General features: G+C 48.5%; 1 protein-coding gene across 22 annotated transcripts in view; it reads right to left on the bottom strand.

The window, feature by feature from the left end:
• The window catches only part of MADD (MAP kinase activating death domain), a 95,454-nt gene that overhangs the window by 23,517 nt on the left and 51,186 nt on the right, over nt 1–20,751 (bottom strand). For 14 of the 22 annotated variants that reach the window (XM_029582763.1, XM_029582768.1, XM_029582769.1 and 11 more), the window contains 10 exons: nt 15,799–15,957; nt 15,047–15,155; nt 14,424–14,486; nt 13,906–14,026; nt 12,913–13,018; nt 12,234–12,344; nt 11,258–11,365; nt 10,751–10,915; nt 2,580–2,652; nt 1,972–2,078 (listed from right to left, as the gene is read on the bottom strand). In XM_029582763.1, coding sequence (XP_029438623.1) covers nt 1,972–2,078; nt 2,580–2,652; nt 10,751–10,915; nt 11,258–11,365; nt 12,234–12,344; nt 12,913–13,018; nt 13,906–14,026; nt 14,424–14,486; nt 15,047–15,155; nt 15,799–15,957 — 1,122 coding nt within the window. The remainder of the gene's footprint in view (nt 1–1,971; nt 2,079–2,579; nt 2,653–10,750; nt 10,916–11,257; nt 11,366–12,233; nt 12,345–12,912; nt 13,019–13,905; nt 14,027–14,423; nt 14,487–15,046; nt 15,156–15,798; nt 15,958–20,751) is intronic. The other 8 variants (XM_029582773.1, XM_029582777.1, XM_029582780.1 and 5 more) reach the window with 1 other exon arrangement.

Genomic DNA, 20,751 nt, shown 5'->3' with positions numbered 1-20,751 from the left:
AAGCCAAACCCAACTAAGAACAAAGCAGCACAGGGGGGAGAAAAACCATCCAAGCTTGCCTCCGTCTGCTCCATCCCCACCTCCTCCTCCCTCCATGCATCCTCCTCCAGCACAGAGGGCAGGCACAGACACTGCGTGCAGTGCAGTCCGCAGCAGCAGCACTCCTGGACCCTCAGCAGCTCTCAGCCCCTCTGCACAATGGCGCCGTGCAAGAGGAAACAGAGCGGATCCTGCCAGGACAGCAATGCCCACACCCCACATCCCACACCACAGGAACACTCTTTACATGAATTTCCGTAGGCCAGTGACGTGAGCGGGGGGACTGTCTGGACCAGAAGGGTGGGGAGAGCAAGGACTGCCTCTGTGTTGGTGATAGGGAGGAGGGGGATGTACTGGAAGCAGTGAATGTGGGTCGCTGAGGTGTCCCAGAAATACCTGGTGTACAATTTCTGTGCATATGGCTCCTGTAATTCCTCTCACCCCTGCCTCTTCAGGGCCCTGACCTGTGGGTGCCTGCCTGTACCTGCATCTGCCTGCTGATGGATGGAGAGGACAGCCAGAACGGACTGGGAGAATACACAGCATGACCCAGCAACGAGAGGCAGTACAGAGAACACAAACACACACACACACACACACGAGACAGCTCCAGCCAGAGTGTGCTGAATGAGGTACAGAAAAGGAAGAGACGTTTAATCTAAGGAAAGTGAAGCAAGCAAGAGGCTAGCATCAGAGAAAAGTGAAATCAAAACGAAACAAAACACACACACACAGAGACTAACACACAGGGCTGCATGCGTCTCCCTCCCCCCCACAGGCTGCCAGCAGAGTCTTCTCAGCTCTTCAGCCATGCCAGTCATGTTGCTACTGAAATCCAGATATCCCTCCCTGCAGCCCCCATCCCAACTGCAAGCTAAACTGTCAGGGGACAAGGGTCCTCCGCCCATGGGGGCAAAGTTTCAAAGACTTATGCAGGATTTGTGAGTGTAAAATCAGCATATATACATGTTTAAGTAGCCTATGTGCCTGGCAAGCCAACTTTCAGAAGGCTGGAAGTAAGTGTGTAATTCCGCTACCGTGCAGAAACGAACACACAGAGAAAGGGTGTTGTGAGGACACTGCAAGGGGGTTCTGGGGCGCAGCTGGAAAATACGTGCACACATGTGTTTTATAAGCAGAATATGCGCATACACCATCAAACATGTGCACAAGCTTTTACATGTGCTGACCAACTCTGTTGAGTTGAGGGGGTGCTGGAGCAAATGGTTTTAGGGTGGGGGTGAAGTTCTGGGTCAACTTGTGGAGGGCTCGGTGAGCTGGTAGTTGAAAGTACGCACATAAGTATTTTCATAAGCAAGATACGCGCATACATCAGCCAATTTATAAAATCCCTGCTTCCGGGCATAAAATAAAGGGCTTACAGGCACGTTACAATCATTTAACACAGAACAGATGCCCCTATGTTCAAAAATAGTTGAAAAAGTTATGTGGATTTCTACAATAGAAAACCGTGGGTGTACTGAAATGTACATCTGGGGGTGGGGATCCGCAGCTCCTGCTGCCAGGTTTATAAAACAGAGGCACACCTACTTCTGCATGCAGGTGCTGAGTTACGCACATGAAACATTGCCCCCTCTGTGCTGCAGCTGGAATCTGGGCAGGACTGTTGGCCATCACTCCCATTAGAGAGTTACTTAAGGGTGCACCCATCGCTACATGAAAAGGAGAAAGCTGGCAGGGCCTTGGGCATCTCGGACACAGCAAAATAAAAACACACAAGCGCGTACCCACCCCCATGGAGGCACAGATACGGATATGTGTAAACCCCCACACAGACACTCATAATGTGTGCTAAGGCACGGTCAAACATGCAGACGCACTCTCACCCAGACAGGTGCATGCAAAGACACAGACCCACTTAGGCACAAAAACCCTTGCACATACTCCGACCCAGAAAGCTTCCTCTCTTACCTGACTCTGCATGAATTTCAGGTTGATTCCTTCCAGCGTGACCTGCAGCAGTCCCCCTTCTCCCGTCTTCATATCCTGAACTGGGAACTCGCCCCCCAGCTCTGGGCCTGCATCAGAGAGGAAACCATCATCAGAGAGCTGTGCCACATGCCAGAAGCACAGGATTAAGGCGAGCCAAGCTGTGGGCCAGGATACGCCACAGGGTTAAAGGGAGTTAGCAAGAGGGAGGCAGGATACGGCATGGGATCTATACCCTGTCCCCAGGTACTACATCGGATTAAGGAGAAATAAACACGGGCCTGTCAATATGGCTTCACTTGCATTCGTTTAGAAATAAGCTGGGCAAAACCAATTAAACTAAAGCATGGGGCTGATCGACCCTTCACCAATTTCCGCTTTTTCTGAATTGTCAGTATTTCAGTTTGGTAAATATCCAGTCCCATCAAATTCTCTCTTTCTTTCTTTGAATAAAGAATGGGGGGGGGGTCTCACTTCAAGAGGCAAAAATCATAGCATGAGGGCAATCTCCTCCTCCCCCCTCTCCAGCAGGGAAACCTGGCACTCCCTCCCTCCCCAGCAGAAGCCAGAGGCAGAGCGAGCTCTCTCACCTGGTTTAATGCTTTGTTGTCTGGCTGCAGCTCGTTCCATACTGTCCTTCACACAGTAATACAGCTCCCGGCACTGCAACAGAGGAGGAGAGCAGAAGGGAGCAGTTCTTTAATAACAGACTTTACTGGCAGGCACAGATGCAGAACGTATGATTATTATTCATTTTATATTCCACCTGTCAGACCCTTCAGAGATTACATTCAGGTACTGTGGGCATCTTTCTGTTCCCAGAGGGCTCACAAGCCAAGTTTGTACCCGAGGCAAAACAAATTGCCCCAAGAAACACCATCTTCAAAGTAAGTATCCTCAAAGAGAGACTATGCTGCGGTCAAAAAGGTCATTCTTGCCAAAAAGTTCAAAACCAGATTAAGACTCCACAAGGGCACTGATAACTGCAAGGGAGGACGAAGATGCTTCACCCCTTTTAAGAAGCAGGCCACATCTGGATGGGCTGACAAGAATCCACCATTCACCTGTCCTCAGAAACAGGCAAGAGCTGCCCCCTGTACCTTCAAGGAATTAAGAGCCAACCCCTTAAATCAACCCATCTTGCAAAAAAAATCCAAAATAAACGGGATCTTAACCGAACGAGGATGAACCCCTTGTTCCTCGCACCAAGACTCAAACACAGGCTAAGGAAGTGGAGAACTTTCACGCTCAAAGCAAGGTGGCAATCACAGCAGTGGAGTATACACACTTCAGCAACCGAGCCCTCTCAAGGGCCACACTGTAAGACAGAATTGAGCCAGATCTTTGTGAAGAACAGGCCCCTGCTGAAGCAGATCCCTATGGACTGGTAATCGGAGAGGAGAGTCCACCAGGAGACTTTGCAGATCTGTATACAATGGCCTCCTGGGCCATTCTGCCACCACCAGAAACACCATCCCTGTATGACTCTCAATTATCCGAATCATTCTGCCCAACATGGGCCATGGGGGAAAGGCATATAGAAGCTTGCCTTCTGGCCACTCCTGCATGAGGGCATTGATGCCCAAGGAACTTCAGATCTCTCCTGCGACTGAAGAAGTGAGGCACCTTCACATTGTATGATGTTGTCGGCAAGACTAGAAACAGGAGGCCCCAGTGGTCCACCATGAGCTGGAATGCTTCGTTTGACAATTCCAATTCTCCTGGATCCAAACTCTGTCTGCTGAGAAAGTCTGCTCTTACATTTTCTTTTCCTGCAATACGCGAGGCTGAGATCATCTAAAGATTAACTTCTGCCCATTCCATGGGTTGGGCTATTTCCTGTGACACTTGTTGGCTCTTGGTTCCTCCCTGGTGATTGATGTAAGCCACTGTCATTGCAATGTTTGATATTATTTGGACTGCTTGACTCTGGAGAATTAGTGGCTGAAAGTTTGTGCCATTCGATTGGCATACTTACAATTCATTGACCATTTGCAGAGAGACTCTTCTGTACTCCAGCACCCCTGCGCCATCAGCTCCTGATAGCGAGCTCTCCCAACCCTGGAGGCTCGCATCCTTCTTGAGTACTAGCCAGTCCAATGTTCTTAGGGAAAACGCCCTTCCTTAGATGATCTGCTTGCATCCACCACTGCAATTGGATGGTGATCTCCACCGGTAAGAAGTCGTATCGAGTAATCCAGAGACTGTGGACTCCAACGAGAAAACAGTGTGCACTGAAGAGGATGCATATGCACCCTTGCCATGGAACACCTCTAGGGTGGCTGCCATCAATCCAAGCACTTGTAGATAAGACCATACCATTGGGTGTATTGTTTCTGTCAATAGTCACACCTGCACAATCAGTTTCTGAATGCGAATCTCCGGCAAAAACACTCTGCCTTGCTTCGTGTCGAAATGAACACAGAGATAGTCCAGTGACTGGGATGGCTGCAGATTGCTCTTGGCCAAGTTCACCACCCAACCTAGTTCCTGTAGCAAGGAGATCACCTTGCGTGAGGTGTGAAGACTCTTTCATGCTCTTGGCCCAATTAGCCAATCGGATAAGTATGGGTGGACCGGAATGCCATCCTTTCTCAATACTGCTGCTACCACCACCACCATGACCTTGGAGAAGATTCTGGGCGCGGTGTCCAAACTGAAGGGTAGTGCTCAAAACTGATAATGTCGCCTCAAAACAGCGACTGTCAGAAACTGTTGATACTCCAGCCGGATTGGAATATGTAGGTACGCCTCTGACAAATCCAGATATGTAAGAAACTCCCCCGACTGTATTGCCATTATCACAGAGCATAACGTTTTGATGCGGAAACGAGTCACCCACAAATGATGGCTGACTCCCTTGAGATCCAGGATGGGGCAAAAGGAACCCTTCTTCTTGGGTATAACGAAATAAATGGAATATCAGCCCGCACTTTTTTGTGACATGGGCACTGGGACCACAATCCGCCAAGTTGAGGAGTCTTGACAACGTACACTTTTCATTTCCTACCATAGACCATGCTCCTCAGAAGAACTCTCCCAAGCCTTCAATAACGTAAGTGAAAACCTCGACCTCACCAACCCAGATAATGCTCTCCTGTCATGGGATAAGCTTACTGCTGACATAGCCAACAACATCTGCCCCACCATCCACAAAGTAATAAACCCCAACCAAACAGAAAGAAAACCATGGTACACCTGGGAACTCAAAAAATTAGAACAAGACCTTAGAGCCAAAGAACGCTCCTGGCGAAAACAACCCACCCCCACACTCAAAGTAGCCTACAAACACACCCTACACCTATACCGACAAGCAACACTCCACGCCAAACGTGACTTCTATGCAGCAAAAAATTCACAGCTACAAATTCAACCCTACCGCCCTATTCTCCTATGTAGCAGAACTCACAAAGTCCACCACTCCTTCCCCCCAGGAAGATAATAGCATAGAGAAATGCAATAAACTAGCAGATCACTTTAAAAACAAAACCACCAACATTCTCAATCGTCTCCCCCCCCAAACCCACTCACATCGACCTCCCACCCACCACCAACAACATTAACCTCACATCCCTTGATCTCACCACTACGATGGAAGTCAACGCCATCCTAAAAAGATGCGGCCAGCCACCCACATCGCCGACAACATCCCATCTAAACTCCTCCTCACTATCCCTTCCGTCATAGCAAGACCGTTAGCGGATATCATAAACTGCTCCCTTACCTTCGGGACGGTTCCCGACCCACTTAAACTCGCCATCGTAAAGCCCCTACTAAAAAAGCCCACCCTCGACCAAAATGATCCAGCAAACTACAGGCCCATCTCCAACCTACCTTTTATTTCTAAAATTCTGGAGAAAGTGGTCAACACACAACTTACCGACTTCCTAGAAGATAACAATATCCTCCACCCCGCCCAGTACGGCTTTCGCAAAAACCGAAGCACGGAAAAGCTCCTACTTGCAATAAAAAGACACCATCCTAAAAGGCATGGACCACGGCCAATCATACATTCTAGCCCTCTTAGATATCTCAGCAGCTTTGATACGGTGAACCACAAAATCTTAATATCACGCTTAGCAGAGATAGGCATCTCTAACACAGCCCTATCATGGTTCTCCTCCTACCTTGACCACAGAAAGTACTTAGTCAAACTTGATAAATCCGAATCCACACACATTCCTCTTTCACAAGGCGTACCCCAGGGCTCCTCCCTTTCCTCCACCCTCTTTAACATCTACCTTCTCCCTCTTTGCCACTTATTATCCAAACTGGGACTAAAATTCTTCTTGTACGCTGACGACGTACAAATACTTATCCCCATCCAAAACTCCCTCAACGAAACCCTGCACTTCTGGGAGACATGCCTCACATCTATCAACGCCCTCCTTTCCAACCTAAACCTTGCACTCAATACTTCAAAAACTGAAATCCTAATTATTACTAATCAACCCAGCTTATCCATTCACCAACTGCAACAGAACACTTCACAAAATCTCACACCTCCGTCCACTGTCAGAGATCTAGGAGTTCTCTTAGATACACAACTTAGCTTCAAATCCCACATCAAATCACTCCTAAAAGGGGGCTTCTATAAACTCCAAACCCTCAAAAAACTTAAGCCTCTCCTCCACGCACATGACTTCCGTACCGTTATGCAAACCACTATACTATCAAAACTTGACTATTGCAACTCACTGCTAATAGGCCTTCCAGCTTCCACAATCAAACCCCTCCAAATCTTACAAATGCCATGGCTCGCATCCTTACAAACTCAAGAAAGACTGATCATATTACTCCCATATTACAAAACCTCCACTGGCTACCAATCACCTATCGCTCTCAATACAAAACACTTACTATCATACATAACACGCTATATAAAAATAACTCCCCCTGGATCGAAGATATGCCACACTTCCACCAGGCCAACCGTCCTACCAGAAACTCCCTTGCGGGCACCCCTCCACACCCCTTCACTCAAAATTGCTCACCTCACAAACACCAGAGCGAGAGCCTTCTCCATCGCCGGCCCCACCCTTTGGAACTCCCTCCCCACCGAGCTCCCGACTAGAACCTTCACTTAATCAATTCAAAAAAGGAATCAAGACCTGGTTATTTAAACAGGCCTATCCCAATGCCTCTCAACCCTAGCATTTGACTTCTCAACACTCATTATTTCCCTCTCCCTAGTACAGTGTCCCCCCGCCCCCCTACACACCCTCCCTCCCTCACCACCCCATCCATTTTATGGCTTCCTGATATTCAGTCACCACCTCTCCTTCCCATCGCCACCACCTGCCCCCTTGTACAGTTCCTACCCCACCCCGCCTCCCCTATGCGCTTCATCCCCCACCCCGCGCTACCCCCCACTCTGTCGCCTCTTGTATATAATTAATTTATGTCCAACCTGGTTAACCACATGTAATCTCATTTAATAACTGTGGCGCCCGTTGGCTCTACAGTAAAGTTGTCACCTTTTAACTTCCTATCCTTCCTCCATCTATCATTGTAATTTCCTTTCTCAGTTGTCTGTAAACCGACATGATGTTTTTTTTTACGAATGCCGGTATATAAAAGTTATAAATAAAAATTGTCTGCCTCTTCTGAGGAGAGCTGCAGGGAGACCCCATGAAAACATCCCGAATGACACTGAGAAACTCCAGAACATAGCCATTTCTTATCACCTCCAGAACCCACTGGTCTGACGTGATCTCGACCCACCTCTGATAAAAAAGAGGCGACACCCTATCTCCTGTTCCAGGGGGTGGGTTGGCACACCTTCATTGAGAGGTTCGTGGGGCACCGCCACTCAAGCCTGGGACGAAAGGACTGAGACCTACCCAAAGGACAAGCTCTCTGAGAAGCCGCTCCTCTGTAGGATCGAAAGCGTTTGAAATCCCTAGCACAACCTCTTGTGCCGAAAGAGCCCAGTGCTTGCTTCTTATTCTCTGGTAACCAAGGAACCTGAGACTCACCCCACTTATTGGCCATTTTTTCCAAATCACTCCCAAACAAGAGGGATCTTTTAAAGGGCAATTTCGAAAGATTAGACTTTGAAATTGTATCGGCCGACCAATTCCTCAGCCATAGCTGATGCCTGGCTACTATCACACAAACCACCCCTCTGGCAGAAGTGCAGACCAGGTCACTGCCCGCATCCGCCAAAAAGGTGGCTGTCAGTTCCATCACTGTCCTGGAATTCAAACCAGATTCCTGAGAAAGAAGCAAACAAGTGCGAGCCACCAGGGAGCAAAAAGAGGCTCTCTGTAAAAGTATTGCCATCGCCTCAAAGGTTTACGTAAGGATAGCCTCAATTCTCTTATCTTGCGCATCCTTCAATGCCGCTCCCCCTTTTAGAGGGATAGTTGTCCACTTGGTAATGGCACACAGCAGGGCATCCACTTTCAGAAAGCGCAACTGCTCTCTCACAGCTGGATCCAGGGGGATTAAGGCTCACCCCCCTTTAAAATTAGTTTCCAGGGCACCCCATTCAAGATCAATCAATTCTTGAATAGCATCCATAATGGGGAAGAAACATGATGCTTTACGCAAAGAAATTAAAATGGGCGTTTTCTTTGGCTCAGCCATGGAATAAGCACCCGGCAACCCTATGTCTTGGGAGATCAGAGCCGGCAACTCATCTCTCTGAAAGAAACAATACATTGTTCTATATGGCTCCAATCCCAGAGATATTTCCCCATCCTCCAGCGAGTAAGGATCGGCTTCATCATCTGGGTCCCTATCAGCGCGACCCACAGCAGGTGTAGACGTACTCCAATGCTTACCCGCAGCACCAGGCGTGCGGGAATCCGCAGCCTGAGATCCTGAACTGTTAGGTTTGGCCAGGGCCACCGACTGCAGCCCTTGAAAACGTTCCACCCAAGAAAAGGCAGAAGGATCCGTACCAAAACCAGGGGGCGTCAGTCCTGCATCCATAGAGTTGCTTTCCCTTGCTGACAAACCAGTTAGGGAAGCCCCAAAACCAGGTGAAACTTCTAGCAGTTCCCTCTTCCGTCTCATTCCTGCATCATGCTGGGAAGGACCGGGCTTAGCAAAATCAGTCGTAGACAACTCTCCCTGAGACTCCAAGCAGCACTGACACAAGTTAGAGGGGATATCAGGCTGTGATGCCCGAATATGGTAAACAGCACACAGGGTAAGGCACTTAGGCTTCTTTGCTACCAGTGCCAAGGATAAACACCCACGATCGGTCAGCTCCCAAAAGCATCTGATAATTGTGTGCCCAGCTGCACAGCCGGCTGGACAGGGCGCCCAAAAACAAGCTCTGTCCAATAAGCTTACACTATGGGCGCCCAATATGCGGTTCAGGAAGGCGCCCATCCAAAAGTGCAAACCAATGTCATCTCCTTTCACTAAACTTCAGCGACCCAGCCCAGGACAAACCATATAAAAGGGATACCTCCCAGCTCCACTGACTTCTGCAGAACTGCCAGCAGGTTCCACCGCTGTCTTGTGGGGAATGAGGGATCTGGACCACCAGATGTCCACCCCACGGACCTAGCTATCAGAAGGGTCACCAGCCCCCTGCTCGTCCACCTCAAACCAGGGGGGGTGGCCCCACCAGAACATCACAGCCCCCCTGGGAGGATCCAGAAATTGTCTCTCTTAATTTTTTTTTCCTTTCTCTCCAGACTGCAGGTTTTACACCATCTACTGGAGACAGAGAAATACTGCGGGACTGCAGGTGGCACCTCATGTTATGTGGCAGGGTCAGTAAAACTTTCTCTGTCTCCATCTGTTGGCAGGGAGGCAAAACCCAGGAGTCTGGACTGATCCGGGTACGTACAGGGAATGGGATTCTGTCCGACCCTTTATAGATCCCAGACTTCATTCTCAGAGATAAGAACTTTATTGTTTGATGCTACTGAATCATTTTAGTGCTACTTTTACTGGACGGTTGAAACTGGTCAGGAGTTTCTTTGTTGCCCAGCACTTTGTGACAATGGTGCAAAATATTTGCCTCCTGCTTTAGGAGTGGGGAGTGGACAATTTGGCAGGAGGCGAACGTGGGAGAGAGAGCCATAGGACTGGGTAGTTTCCTTGTCACAGGTCATCAGATGACTCCTTGATGACAGTTGCATGGGAAAGTAAAATAGAGATAATTTAAAATGAAATATTTACAAGTGTAGTGTCCAAATGTTTGGGTGGGGGGCGGTAACTATTGATCATGACTTGGATTGATTAAATATCAAAATCTTGGGTGGCAGGAAGGGGATGGCCTATGGCCCGGATCTTTCATGCCTTCCATACAGGGGGGAACGAGTCAGTTTTTCAAGGTCTTTAGGGTTTTTTTCTCAGCCCAACGCTGAAGCTCTTCTGAACACCCATCAATCAGAAAAATACACCAAATCATAGATGTTAAAAAGTAAAGTTCTGATGGCAGGAAACCAATTCCACAAAGTTACACCAAGTCTTCGTTTATGGTCACATGTCAGCAGCAAGCTTTCTGGTGAACCCCCACCTTCAGTAATCCCCCTAGGTGGCACCGCTGCATGAGAACTAGGCCTCCTTCTCCCCAGGGAGGGTGAATGCTGCCTCTGCGGTATCCCCAGTCCCGGGGGAGTGGAAGACCTGAGCCTGGGACGGACCCTAAGTTCTTCTGCAATACAGGGTGGAGCCCGGCCACGGAGCCGTCAGGACTGCCACCATCTGGAAGCAGAAAAGTCTCCTTATCCCGCCCTGGGCAGGGACCCACCATCCCCCATTTGCTCCTCTCTGCTCCCCTTGGTCAGCTCACCTTCTTGGTGTAGAACTTGTTGAGCTGGGTTTCCTGGCCGTTCCTCCGCCACAGGCACAGCACCTTGGTTTTGGGGCAGTAGGTCATATTGATGAGCTTTTCGTACCACCAGCGCTCATACACAGTTCCAATGTTACTCCGCAGCACTATGCAGTCATCACACACCTGGCAGACAAAGACTTGGACAGTAAAGCAGCCCAGAAGTGCAGCCGACTCTTCTTCTCCCTCACCTTCCTGGTCATAAAGCTGACTCAGATACCATCACCACAACCCAACTGAGAATGTATTACCCTCATTAGCATCTCCGTCACATCCGAAATCCCACACACAGAAATCCAATTACAGTGTTCTCATGTAAGCCTTACCACTGCCTGTGTTAAAGCCAGCGCTCCTCCAATCCCTGCAGCTCCCCCTACAGCCAGCGCTCCTCCACCATTCCCTGCAGCTCCCCCTACAGCACATCCTGTTTGGGTACGTGTGACTGGGTACTGCACTGTTTGTTCTCACCTCCATAAAAAAGATATCTCCGGTGGTATCTGTCCCAGCATGCACCACAAATGTTTGTTTTTTGATATGGCGACTGCCACAGGGTCGGATGGAAAGGTCTCGGCCATTCTACAGAGAAATCAAAGGAAATACAATAGTCAGCTATTTACAGACAAGACTTCTTAGCCCTTTCCTGCTATATACATTCTCTGTCCCTCCCTTGTTCAGTGAGCAAGAGAGAGAGGAGGGCCTCCAAATGTTAACGTCCCCTTCCCCCATTATCTGTTACCTCACTAAAATGTATTGCCCTCCCATTTTCTATTACTATGTGAAACATAAGAACATGTCATGCTGGGTCAGACCGAGGGTCCAACAAGCCCAGCATCCTGTTTCCAACGGTGGCCAATCCAGGCTACGAGTACCTGGCATGAGAGATGGTAGCCTTTTCCTTCCCTCCACTTGCACTGATGCTAGTGTATCTCCCCAGCCCAGCCCAGCCCATCCTTTCTTTCTATGTGGGAGACGCAAGTTTCCACCCCTAGGGGCCTGATTTACTAAGGCTTTTCTCCCATTCTATATCTATGGAGAAAAATACTTAGTAAATGAGGTCCTTAGACTGATGTTCCCCTCACCCATTGGAGTGAGAAAGAGGAAAACAGACAAGATAATATCAGGCTCAACAGGCCTTCCACCCAGGATTACTACCACAGCCACAAGCTCTATCCACTTCCCTCTCACCTGCTAATATCACAATCACCAGTTCCACACTCTTTCCTTGGAGTTGGTGCCACAACCTCTCATTCTGCCCGTCTCCCCTGGTGTTACTGCTGCACGCTCTAGCTCTGCCCAGTTCCTCTGAAGTTGGTGCAACACCCTCCGGTGCTGCCTGCCTTCCCTGGGGTTAGTACTCTATACTCTAGCTCTGCTAAGCTCCCCTGGGGTCAGTGCCGCAGTCTCTAGCTCTACCTGCCTCTCCTAGGCTTAGTGGCACACTCACCACGTCTGCCAGCTTGTCCAGTATTTCATTGATCTGTTGGCTATGGACCAGTCCGATATGGGATTTCCCCATCAGACGACGCACCTTCTTCCTGATGTCATTCTTACCCACCTGGAAAAGAGACAAAGCTGAGGATTACTCTGCTTGTTCAGTCACTTAAGCCCAGGATGGGTCACCCTGTATTCCAATCTAGGACATTATTCCTCCCCATTCCCCTGTGCAGTCAAATTTCTGTATCAGTACACAGCCAGGAAGAATTACATACAGAAGGGTAGAACAGATCACATCTATGGTCTTTTCTGTTTAGCTCCAGAACAGAATAATTAAGCAGGAGAAAGATTCTTGCTGGTGCACAGCTGAAAGGGACTAAAAGCTGAGCAAATGAGGGCAATTTCTGCGCAACTGTAATACATAATGTGGACTCTGCCCCTGCAATATCTGGGGGCCAGCTGCATGCCTAAAAACGTGCATGTAGATTAGAAATCAAAATCTAGATACGTATTTTCACTCCCATGACTCATCTCCGTCCCCAGGGATGGCCCATTTTTGCTGGTCGCAAGGCTATTAAAAACGTCTCCCATAATGCACTGAGGTCGCTCGCTAGTTCCCCACAAATTGCAGCTGGCCGTTGCTGCTTAGTGAGCGTTTTGGAACATTTACAATAACGGGGTGCGTTTACCTTCACCATCAGCATGTAGGCAATCATGTTATGCAACAGCGTGGCTAGCAAACGATCCTCATCATCTTCTAAACGTTTCCGATCGTGGTCGCCCAAGGAAAAGTACCTGCAGGCAACGAAGCAATCAGATCAATGGAGTGGAAGTTAGAGCCAGGGGGCTGCAAGCCAGGGTTCCAATCCCGCTCCTGGTGATCCTGGCCGAGTCACTTCACCTTCCACTGCCTCAGAGTATGAGCTCACTGGGGGCAGGGGGAATATCTACAGTAAGCTGAATGTAATCCGCTTTGGAGTGCCTGATAAAGCGGAATATAAATAAGGGAGGCCATGGCATCAGGCTGAGGAAGAGCCTTCCAGATGGAATAATAAACACTCAGAAATCGTGTCACCGGGGTGCGAATGGACAAATTAAGCAAAAACCACAGAGAGCACTTCGGTGAAAATGAATATCCCTGAATAAAGTTATCCTGCTACCCTTAGCTGGATACTTTAAACCTAACAAGTTAGCTTACAATGTGTGACAAAAGCTAGCCAGGTAACTATAGAATTAACCAGCTAAATGCAGAAGAATATAGCTAGTTAAATGGCAGTAGTCTTTAAAAAAATTAAGACGTGATGCACGGGCCTATAAGCCTGATTTCAGTGCCCTCCCCTCTCCGAACGCATCCCCCAATCCTAAATCCTATCCCTGTTAACCAAAAGGGTCAGCGTGTATCTAGGGTGATGTCAGCTTTGAAACCTGACTCTGTCTCCATCTGCTGGCAGGGGAGCATAAACCCACTGGTCCTGAGTCCATCTGGCTACCTGCTAGGAAATACCCCAATTCCTTCCAACCCCACCACACTTACCATAGCCCCTTACTTTAGCTAGCCCTATCTTCAAATCCTAACTACTCCCTCATATATCCAGGCCCTGTCTGTCTGTCTGTCTTCTGCCTTTCCCATAGCACAAAATATTGACTGGCATACAGCACAGCACTAAGAAGCCTGTACGTACCTGTCAATCATCTCTTGAGGTCCCTGGTCCATTCCCATACCTTCTCGCTCCAACATTACTGCATCCAGAAAAGCATCTTCCCAGAACTGCATCTGGTCCCACAGTGTCGAGCGTTCCTTACCTGTGATGTGACGAGCAGAAAGAGTGAGAAAAGGCCAGTAGGTCCTCATCTCCCCAGACTGTCCACCAAGGTGTGCAACCATGAGCCAGAGTGCTCTGCTTATCCACCACCCCATCCCTTCGGAGCCCCTGTTGGTACAAACATCCCACAAAATGAGTTCCTCCACCTGAAATGTAGAGGTTCCAATCTCAGGAGCTACTCAAAAAAAGAGGACTGTTTACAAAAAAAAAGAGAGAATGTGCAAAAATAGAGACACGCAGAGCATGCAAGAGTGTGAGTGATAGCGCAAACACAAAGAGAAGGAAAAGGTGTAGGTCAGAAATCTGAGGAGAAACGGAATGTGTAAGAGCGTGTCAGATAGTGCAAACGCAAGCAGAGGAGGAGCAGCAAACTTTACTTAGAGAGAAGGTTTCCATGGCTGCATCTTCAAGTTGATCCCAGACAGATCCTTTCTCCCTTCCTGCCCAATTCATTAGGACATGGCAGCATGAGGAAAAAGGAGGAAGAAAGGGAGGGAGATAAAGGAGACACAAGAAAGAAAAAGTGAATACCGAGAGGGTCAGTGAGACAGAGGGGAAGGAAAGCGAGAGGTGAAACAGTGGGTAAGTGACATGGGGCATTTAGTAGAAGCCAGAAAACAATTAGTGCTGGTACAGGATGCAGATATTTCCAACCAATAAGTCAGAAATAACACAAGACCATCACTCTCCTACCCCAGCTTATAGCAGTCCTGCAAATGCACAGTACACCAGGCAGGGAATCCCCTGTAACATCAGAGCTTCAATAGCCCTTCCTCCAATCAGATCCCCAATGTCATGCACACAAAAGCAATAATTGTTTTACAATGCCTCCCACCCCCCACACAAAAAGCAAAAAAAACCCTGTATATCCAATATTTACCTCTTTGATACAGATCTTACACACGATCCCCTGTCTAGGCCAGCTCAGACACTCCCCATGCTCCCTTCCACCTACCCAGCCATTTCTTTAACTCTCACTTAACAAAACACTCATTCTTACCCAGGAGTCCCTCAAAAAGGTAAACCCGCTGACTCAGGTCCTCCGGAGCCTGTCCAGGGCTACTGGCCTTGATCTCCTTCACAATAGGTTTCAGACTGTGAGGTTTGCCCTTTAAAAAAAAAAAAAAAAAAAAGAGAGAGGGGCAAATCTGGTTATTACCAGGCCAAAGGGCAGTTTTCACCCTTCTTCCAAAACATATGGATGGATGAATGGAAGTTTCAACCATTTCAAGCAATACAGTCTCAGCACTAAACAAGTCTGGCATCCTACCACAACATGGATCACTGGCACAGGCCTCAGAGCAGTAAGAGTGGGCATTCATTTTCTTTAATGGCAGCTTAACAAATGTTGGTGCTCAGAAAACACATGCCCTGCTATGTGTGGTGGTGCTACCCCAGGCACAGCTACCAGATCTGTGCATGAATCCAGGCTGCTCCCTGTCCCTCACTACCTTCTTTTCTTATGTAGACTTTGAGTCAGGAGGCCTAGTTTGTGCTGGGGTGGTGTGCATGTGACTCGATTACATTGTTAGTGCCGCAGAGCAAGGACTATCTGTACGGTGCTGCAGAACCGACTGATCGCGAGTTAGTTAGGATGTCAATAAACCTTCTTGTCCTGCTAGTAACAAATGTTCTTCTGTTTTTCCCAGTCACTATGACTGCTGGAGACATTTTTTCCCCTGACCTTCACACCCCTCCCCACTTCAGCACAAGCCACGTTGGATAAAATAAGACAACATTACACAGACATACAAAAATGGAACTGCTGATTGAGTTCATCTCGATCTCGCTGTCTGACACAGTGCCCCGTGACCCACTGAGGTTACAATCTGCTTTTCCTCCTGGGCCCTCTCCAGCATTGCTGCTCAGGTCACTATCTGCTCCAAGGGTCTCTCCAGAGCTGTTACTCACCTGCAGAGGAAAAAAAAGGTGGGATGAGAGGCAAAAAAAAAGAACGAGACAAGCACAGAGCACCCACCGTGATTCCCCTTTGAAAATCTGCTGCAAACTATACGGGCACACAAGCAGCCGCAGGTCTTGCACCTACACGTTACTCAGTTTCCCCTTAAGTGAAAAGAAAAACTACTACTACTACTGCGGAGGAACCTGCCAAGTAGTCAGCACAAAAGCAGCAACTCAAAGGGGTAAAAATGATCTGTAACTGATGAAGGTGACTCAAGTAGAGACAAATAACCAATTTGGATAAACATGAGAACGATAGGGGGCTGAGATAGTAGGGATAAAGATCTAGCGAGGTGTTCCTCTTCCTACCCAATAGCACAGCTCCAATTCCTGTCCTTGAAGGCCACAAGTATAGGGCTTTGAGGATATCCACAATGAATAGTCATGAGGTATAGTTACATACAGAAGCTCTAAGAATTTACATATTGGAGAAATTACTTACCTGAATTTCATTTCCCTTAGTGTAGACAGATGGACTCAGGACCAATGGGTTATACGCTTCCCTTCTAGCAGATGTAGACTGAGTCGGATTTCAAAGCTAACGTCACCTTACAGACACCCCTGCAGGGACCTCAGCCCTTCAGGATTCTCTTCAAAAGCCACCATTGACATACTAGTGAAAAAAACTTGATTTAAAAATGATAAAAAAGAGATAACTATAACTGTACTCACCCAATCACAAACACTGAACCTCAGTAAGAATTTAGTTGCTCTGATCTAGGGACTGAATGAAGGCTTACCCGTAATCTCTTAGATTCGATATCCACTCCACGGGCAAATACTTGGCACCGTTCTTGGGCAGCCAGGGGTGGGATGCTGAGTCCATCTGTCTACACTAAGGAAAACTAAATTATCAGGTAAGTAATTTCTCCATTTCCTAGCGTGTAGCCAGATGGACTCAGGACCAATGGGATATTCAAAAGCTACTCCCGATCGGGGCGGAAGACTGCCTGCGGTTCGGTTAATACTGCCCTTTCAAAGGCTGTGTCTTCTTGGGCCTGTACGTCCAGGCGACAGAACCTGGAGAAGGTGTGTAAGGAGGACCACGTCGCCACTCAGCAGATATCAACGGGGGACAGCAGTCTAACTTCTGCCCATGAGACTGCCTGAGCCTTGGTGGAATGAGCTTTAACCTGAGAAGGTAATGGCTTTCCTATCTCTACATAGGCTCCCTTGACCATCTCCTTAATCCAGCAAGCTATGGTAGCCTGCGAAGCTGATTCGCCCTGCTTCCTTCCACTGTGAAGGAAGAACAGGTGGTCTGTCTTTCGGACCGGTTCTGAAACTTCCAAATACACCAAAAGTCTACTGCCATCCAAATGACGGAGGAGGCGATATTCCTCTGTGTCCTTGAGTCTATCTAGGGATGGCAATGAAACGGACTGATTCAAATGAAACTCCAAGACTATCTTGGGCAAGAAGGATGGAATGATATGAAGCTGTAACGTTCCTGGATTCATCTGGAGGAACGGTTCCCTACACGACAATGCCTGCAATTCAGAGATGTGACGTGCCAAGTCACCAGGAACACCATTTTCAAGGTTAATAAACGCAAGGGAAGACTTTGCAGCGGTCAAAAAGCAGGACCTGCCAAAAACTGTAATACTAGATTAAGATTCCATAAGGGAACCGGCAACCATAGGAAAGGCCAAAGGTGATTCACTTCCTTCAGAAAATGGACCACGTCCAGGTGAGCTGACAGGGAGGCTCTGCTCACCTCACTCCTGAAACAAGAGAGAGCTGCCACCTGTACCTTCAAGGAGTTAAGGGCCAAACCTTTACTCAAGTTGTCCTGCAAAAATTCCAAAATAAGTGGGATTTTGACTGCACAATGGAGGACTCTGCGCTCCTCGCACCAGGCTTCAAATTCTCTCCAGACCCGTACATACGCAGGGATGTGGAGAACTTCCAAGTGTGAAGTAAGGTGACGATTACCACCACCAAATATCCTCGCTTCATCAGTCGAGCCCTCTCAAGAGCCAGACCATAAGACAGAATAGACTCGGATCCTCATAAAGGACTGGTCCCACCTGTAGCAGGTCCCTCTGCGATGGAAGGCACAGGGGGAACTCCACCAGGAATCTTCTCATGTCCACATATCACGGATACCTGGGCCAATCTAGAGCTACTAGTAGGACTAAACCCCTGTGGTGTCTGATCTGCGAATGACCCTGCCCAGCAGGGGCCACGGAGGGAAGGCATAAAGTAACTCTTCTTCCAGCCAGAGCTGAATGAGGGTTTCGATTTCCAGGTACCACGGATCTCTTCTGCAACTGAATAATCAGGGAACCTTTGCATTGTGAGATGCAACCAGCAGGTCGATGGATGGGAGGCCCCAGCGATCTACTACCAGCTGAAAGGCTTTATCCAACAACACCCACTCTCTTGGATCCAGACTCTCCCTGCTGCTCCGACGTTGTCTTTTCCTGTGATGTGGGAGGCCGATGCTATCTGTGGATGTATTTCCACCCATTCCATAAGGAGGACTATCTCCTGAGATACTTGCTGGCTCTTGGTTCTTCCCTGGTGGTTGATGTAGGCTACCATCATTACATTGGCTGACATTATATTGAGTGCTTTGACCCTGGAGTCTGTGGCTGAATTGTAAGGATGCCAGTCTTATTGCCCAGGCTTCCAAGCAATTGATGTTCTACAGGGCCCTTTCCTCCATCCAACATCCCTGGGCTGTGAGTTCCTGATAATGAGCTCCCCAGCTCCGGAGATTCATGGCCGTTCTGAGAACAGGGACACACCCCTGCTCAGATGAGCCTCCTGCAACCACCACTAGAGGTGAGAGCAGACTCCCATCGATAAGCGGTGCCGATTCGAATTGTCTTGAGACTGTGGGTTCCAACGTGACAGCAGCAAGCGCTGAAGTGGGCGCATGTGAGCTCTTGCCCATGCCATTATTTCCAAGGTTGCCACCAACAAACCGAGAACTTGGAGATAGCTCCACACCATCGGGCGTATTGTGTTCATCAACTGACACATCTGGGACATCAACTTCCGTATCCGTGAGGTTGGGAGGAAGACCTTGCCCTGCCTGGTGTTGAACTGGACACCCACATACTCCAAGGACTGGGAAGGCTTGAGACTGCTCTTGTTCAGGTTTACTACCCAACCGAGTTTCTGAAGCAAGGAGGTCACTCTGTTGGTCGCCCGGAGACTCTCTTTCACAGACTTGGCCCGGCTTAACCAGTTATCCAAGTACGGGTGTACCAGGATTCCTTTTCTTCTCAACACTGCTGCCACAACCACCATAATCTTGGAGAATGTTCTGGGGGCACTGGTTAGGCCAAAGGGCAGTGCCTGGAACTGATAATGGCGCACCAGTACTGCAAAGCATAGGAAGCCTTGGGACTTGACGGATTGGAATATGTAGGTAAGCCTTGGATAGATTCAGGGAGGTTAGGAACACTCCCTGTTTTATGGTCATTATCACAAAGCATAAGGTTTCCATGCGGAAAGGACTCACTCGTAGCTGATGCTTGACACTCTTGAAGTCCAGGATGGGGCAAAAAGAAACTTCTTTCTTGGGTATGAAGAAATAGATGGAATAAAGCCCTGTATTTTCCTCGGGCGTAGATTTGGGATTACAGCCCTCATCCTGAGGAGCCTTAAAAGAGTAATCTCTACTGCCTGCTTTTGTGCTGGGAGTGGCAAGGAGACATCATGAATAATCCAGAGGAGTGCTGCCAAATTCCAGCGCATATCCTTCTCGTATGACCTCCAGTATCCATTTGTCTGAAGTGATCTCGTTCCACCATTGATAAAAAAGAGAGAGAGAGTCGACCCCTATCTCCTCTTTCCAAAGATGGGTCAGCCAAATTTCATTGGGAAGTTCAGGATGAACCAGAACCCGAACCTGTCCCTCTCTTGGGCTGCCGACTACAAAAGGACTGAGTTCTCCCAAAGGGCCAAGACTTCTGAAATGTCAAGTTTCTGTAGGGACGGAAATGTTGGGAGCCCCTGGACCGGCCCCTCATAGACGAGGGGCACTGCAGCTGCTTCCTCTTATCTTCCGGTAGCCGGGGGACTGGGGATTCACCCCGTTTACTGGCCAATTTTTCCAATTAATTTCCAAATAGGAGTGATCCTTGTAAGGTTGGCCTTGGAGGTTGCATCGGCTGATCAATTCCGCAACCATAGCTGTCTTCTGGCTGCTACACTGAGGCCACTCCTCTGGCTGCTAAAAAGGCAGTGGCTGTTCCATAGCCGCTCTGGGATTCACCCCAGCGTCAATCACCTCCTGCGAGGGAAGTAGGCATGAACGAGCTACCAGGGCACAACAAGAAGCAATGCGTAAGGTCATTGCTACTGTGTCAAAGGCTTGTTTAAGGACGGACTCCATCTGTCTATCGTGCGCATACTTTAAGGCTGCTCCTCCCTCCACTAGGATAGTTGTGCGCTTAGAGAAGGTGCAGACTAGTACATCCACTTTAGGGAAACGCAAACGCTTTCTCACTGCTAGATTCAGCGGGTATAGAGCCTCTAACGTTCGACCCCCTTTAAAACTTGCTTCTGGGGCATCCCATTCCAGGGCAATCAGCTACTGAAAAGTAGCAAGAGGCTTTCTGCAGGGAAACCAGAATGGGAGTTTTCTTTGGTTCCATCATAGGAATTCTCAGCTGGGGGAGGTATCACCGCAGGAGAGTGGAGCTTAAATTTCTTCAATTCAGAATGTAGAATTTCTCTTTCCAAGAAGTACAGCAATCCCTGTAGAGAGAGGTTCGTCCACCATCT

The sequence above is a fragment of the Rhinatrema bivittatum genome, chromosome 17 (assembly GCF_901001135.1).
Source record: "Rhinatrema bivittatum chromosome 17, aRhiBiv1.1, whole genome shotgun sequence".
Lineage (NCBI taxonomy): Eukaryota > Metazoa > Chordata > Amphibia > Gymnophiona > Rhinatrematidae > Rhinatrema > Rhinatrema bivittatum.
Note: the sequence above shows the minus strand (reverse complement) of the source record. Positions and strands in the feature narration are given on the sequence as shown.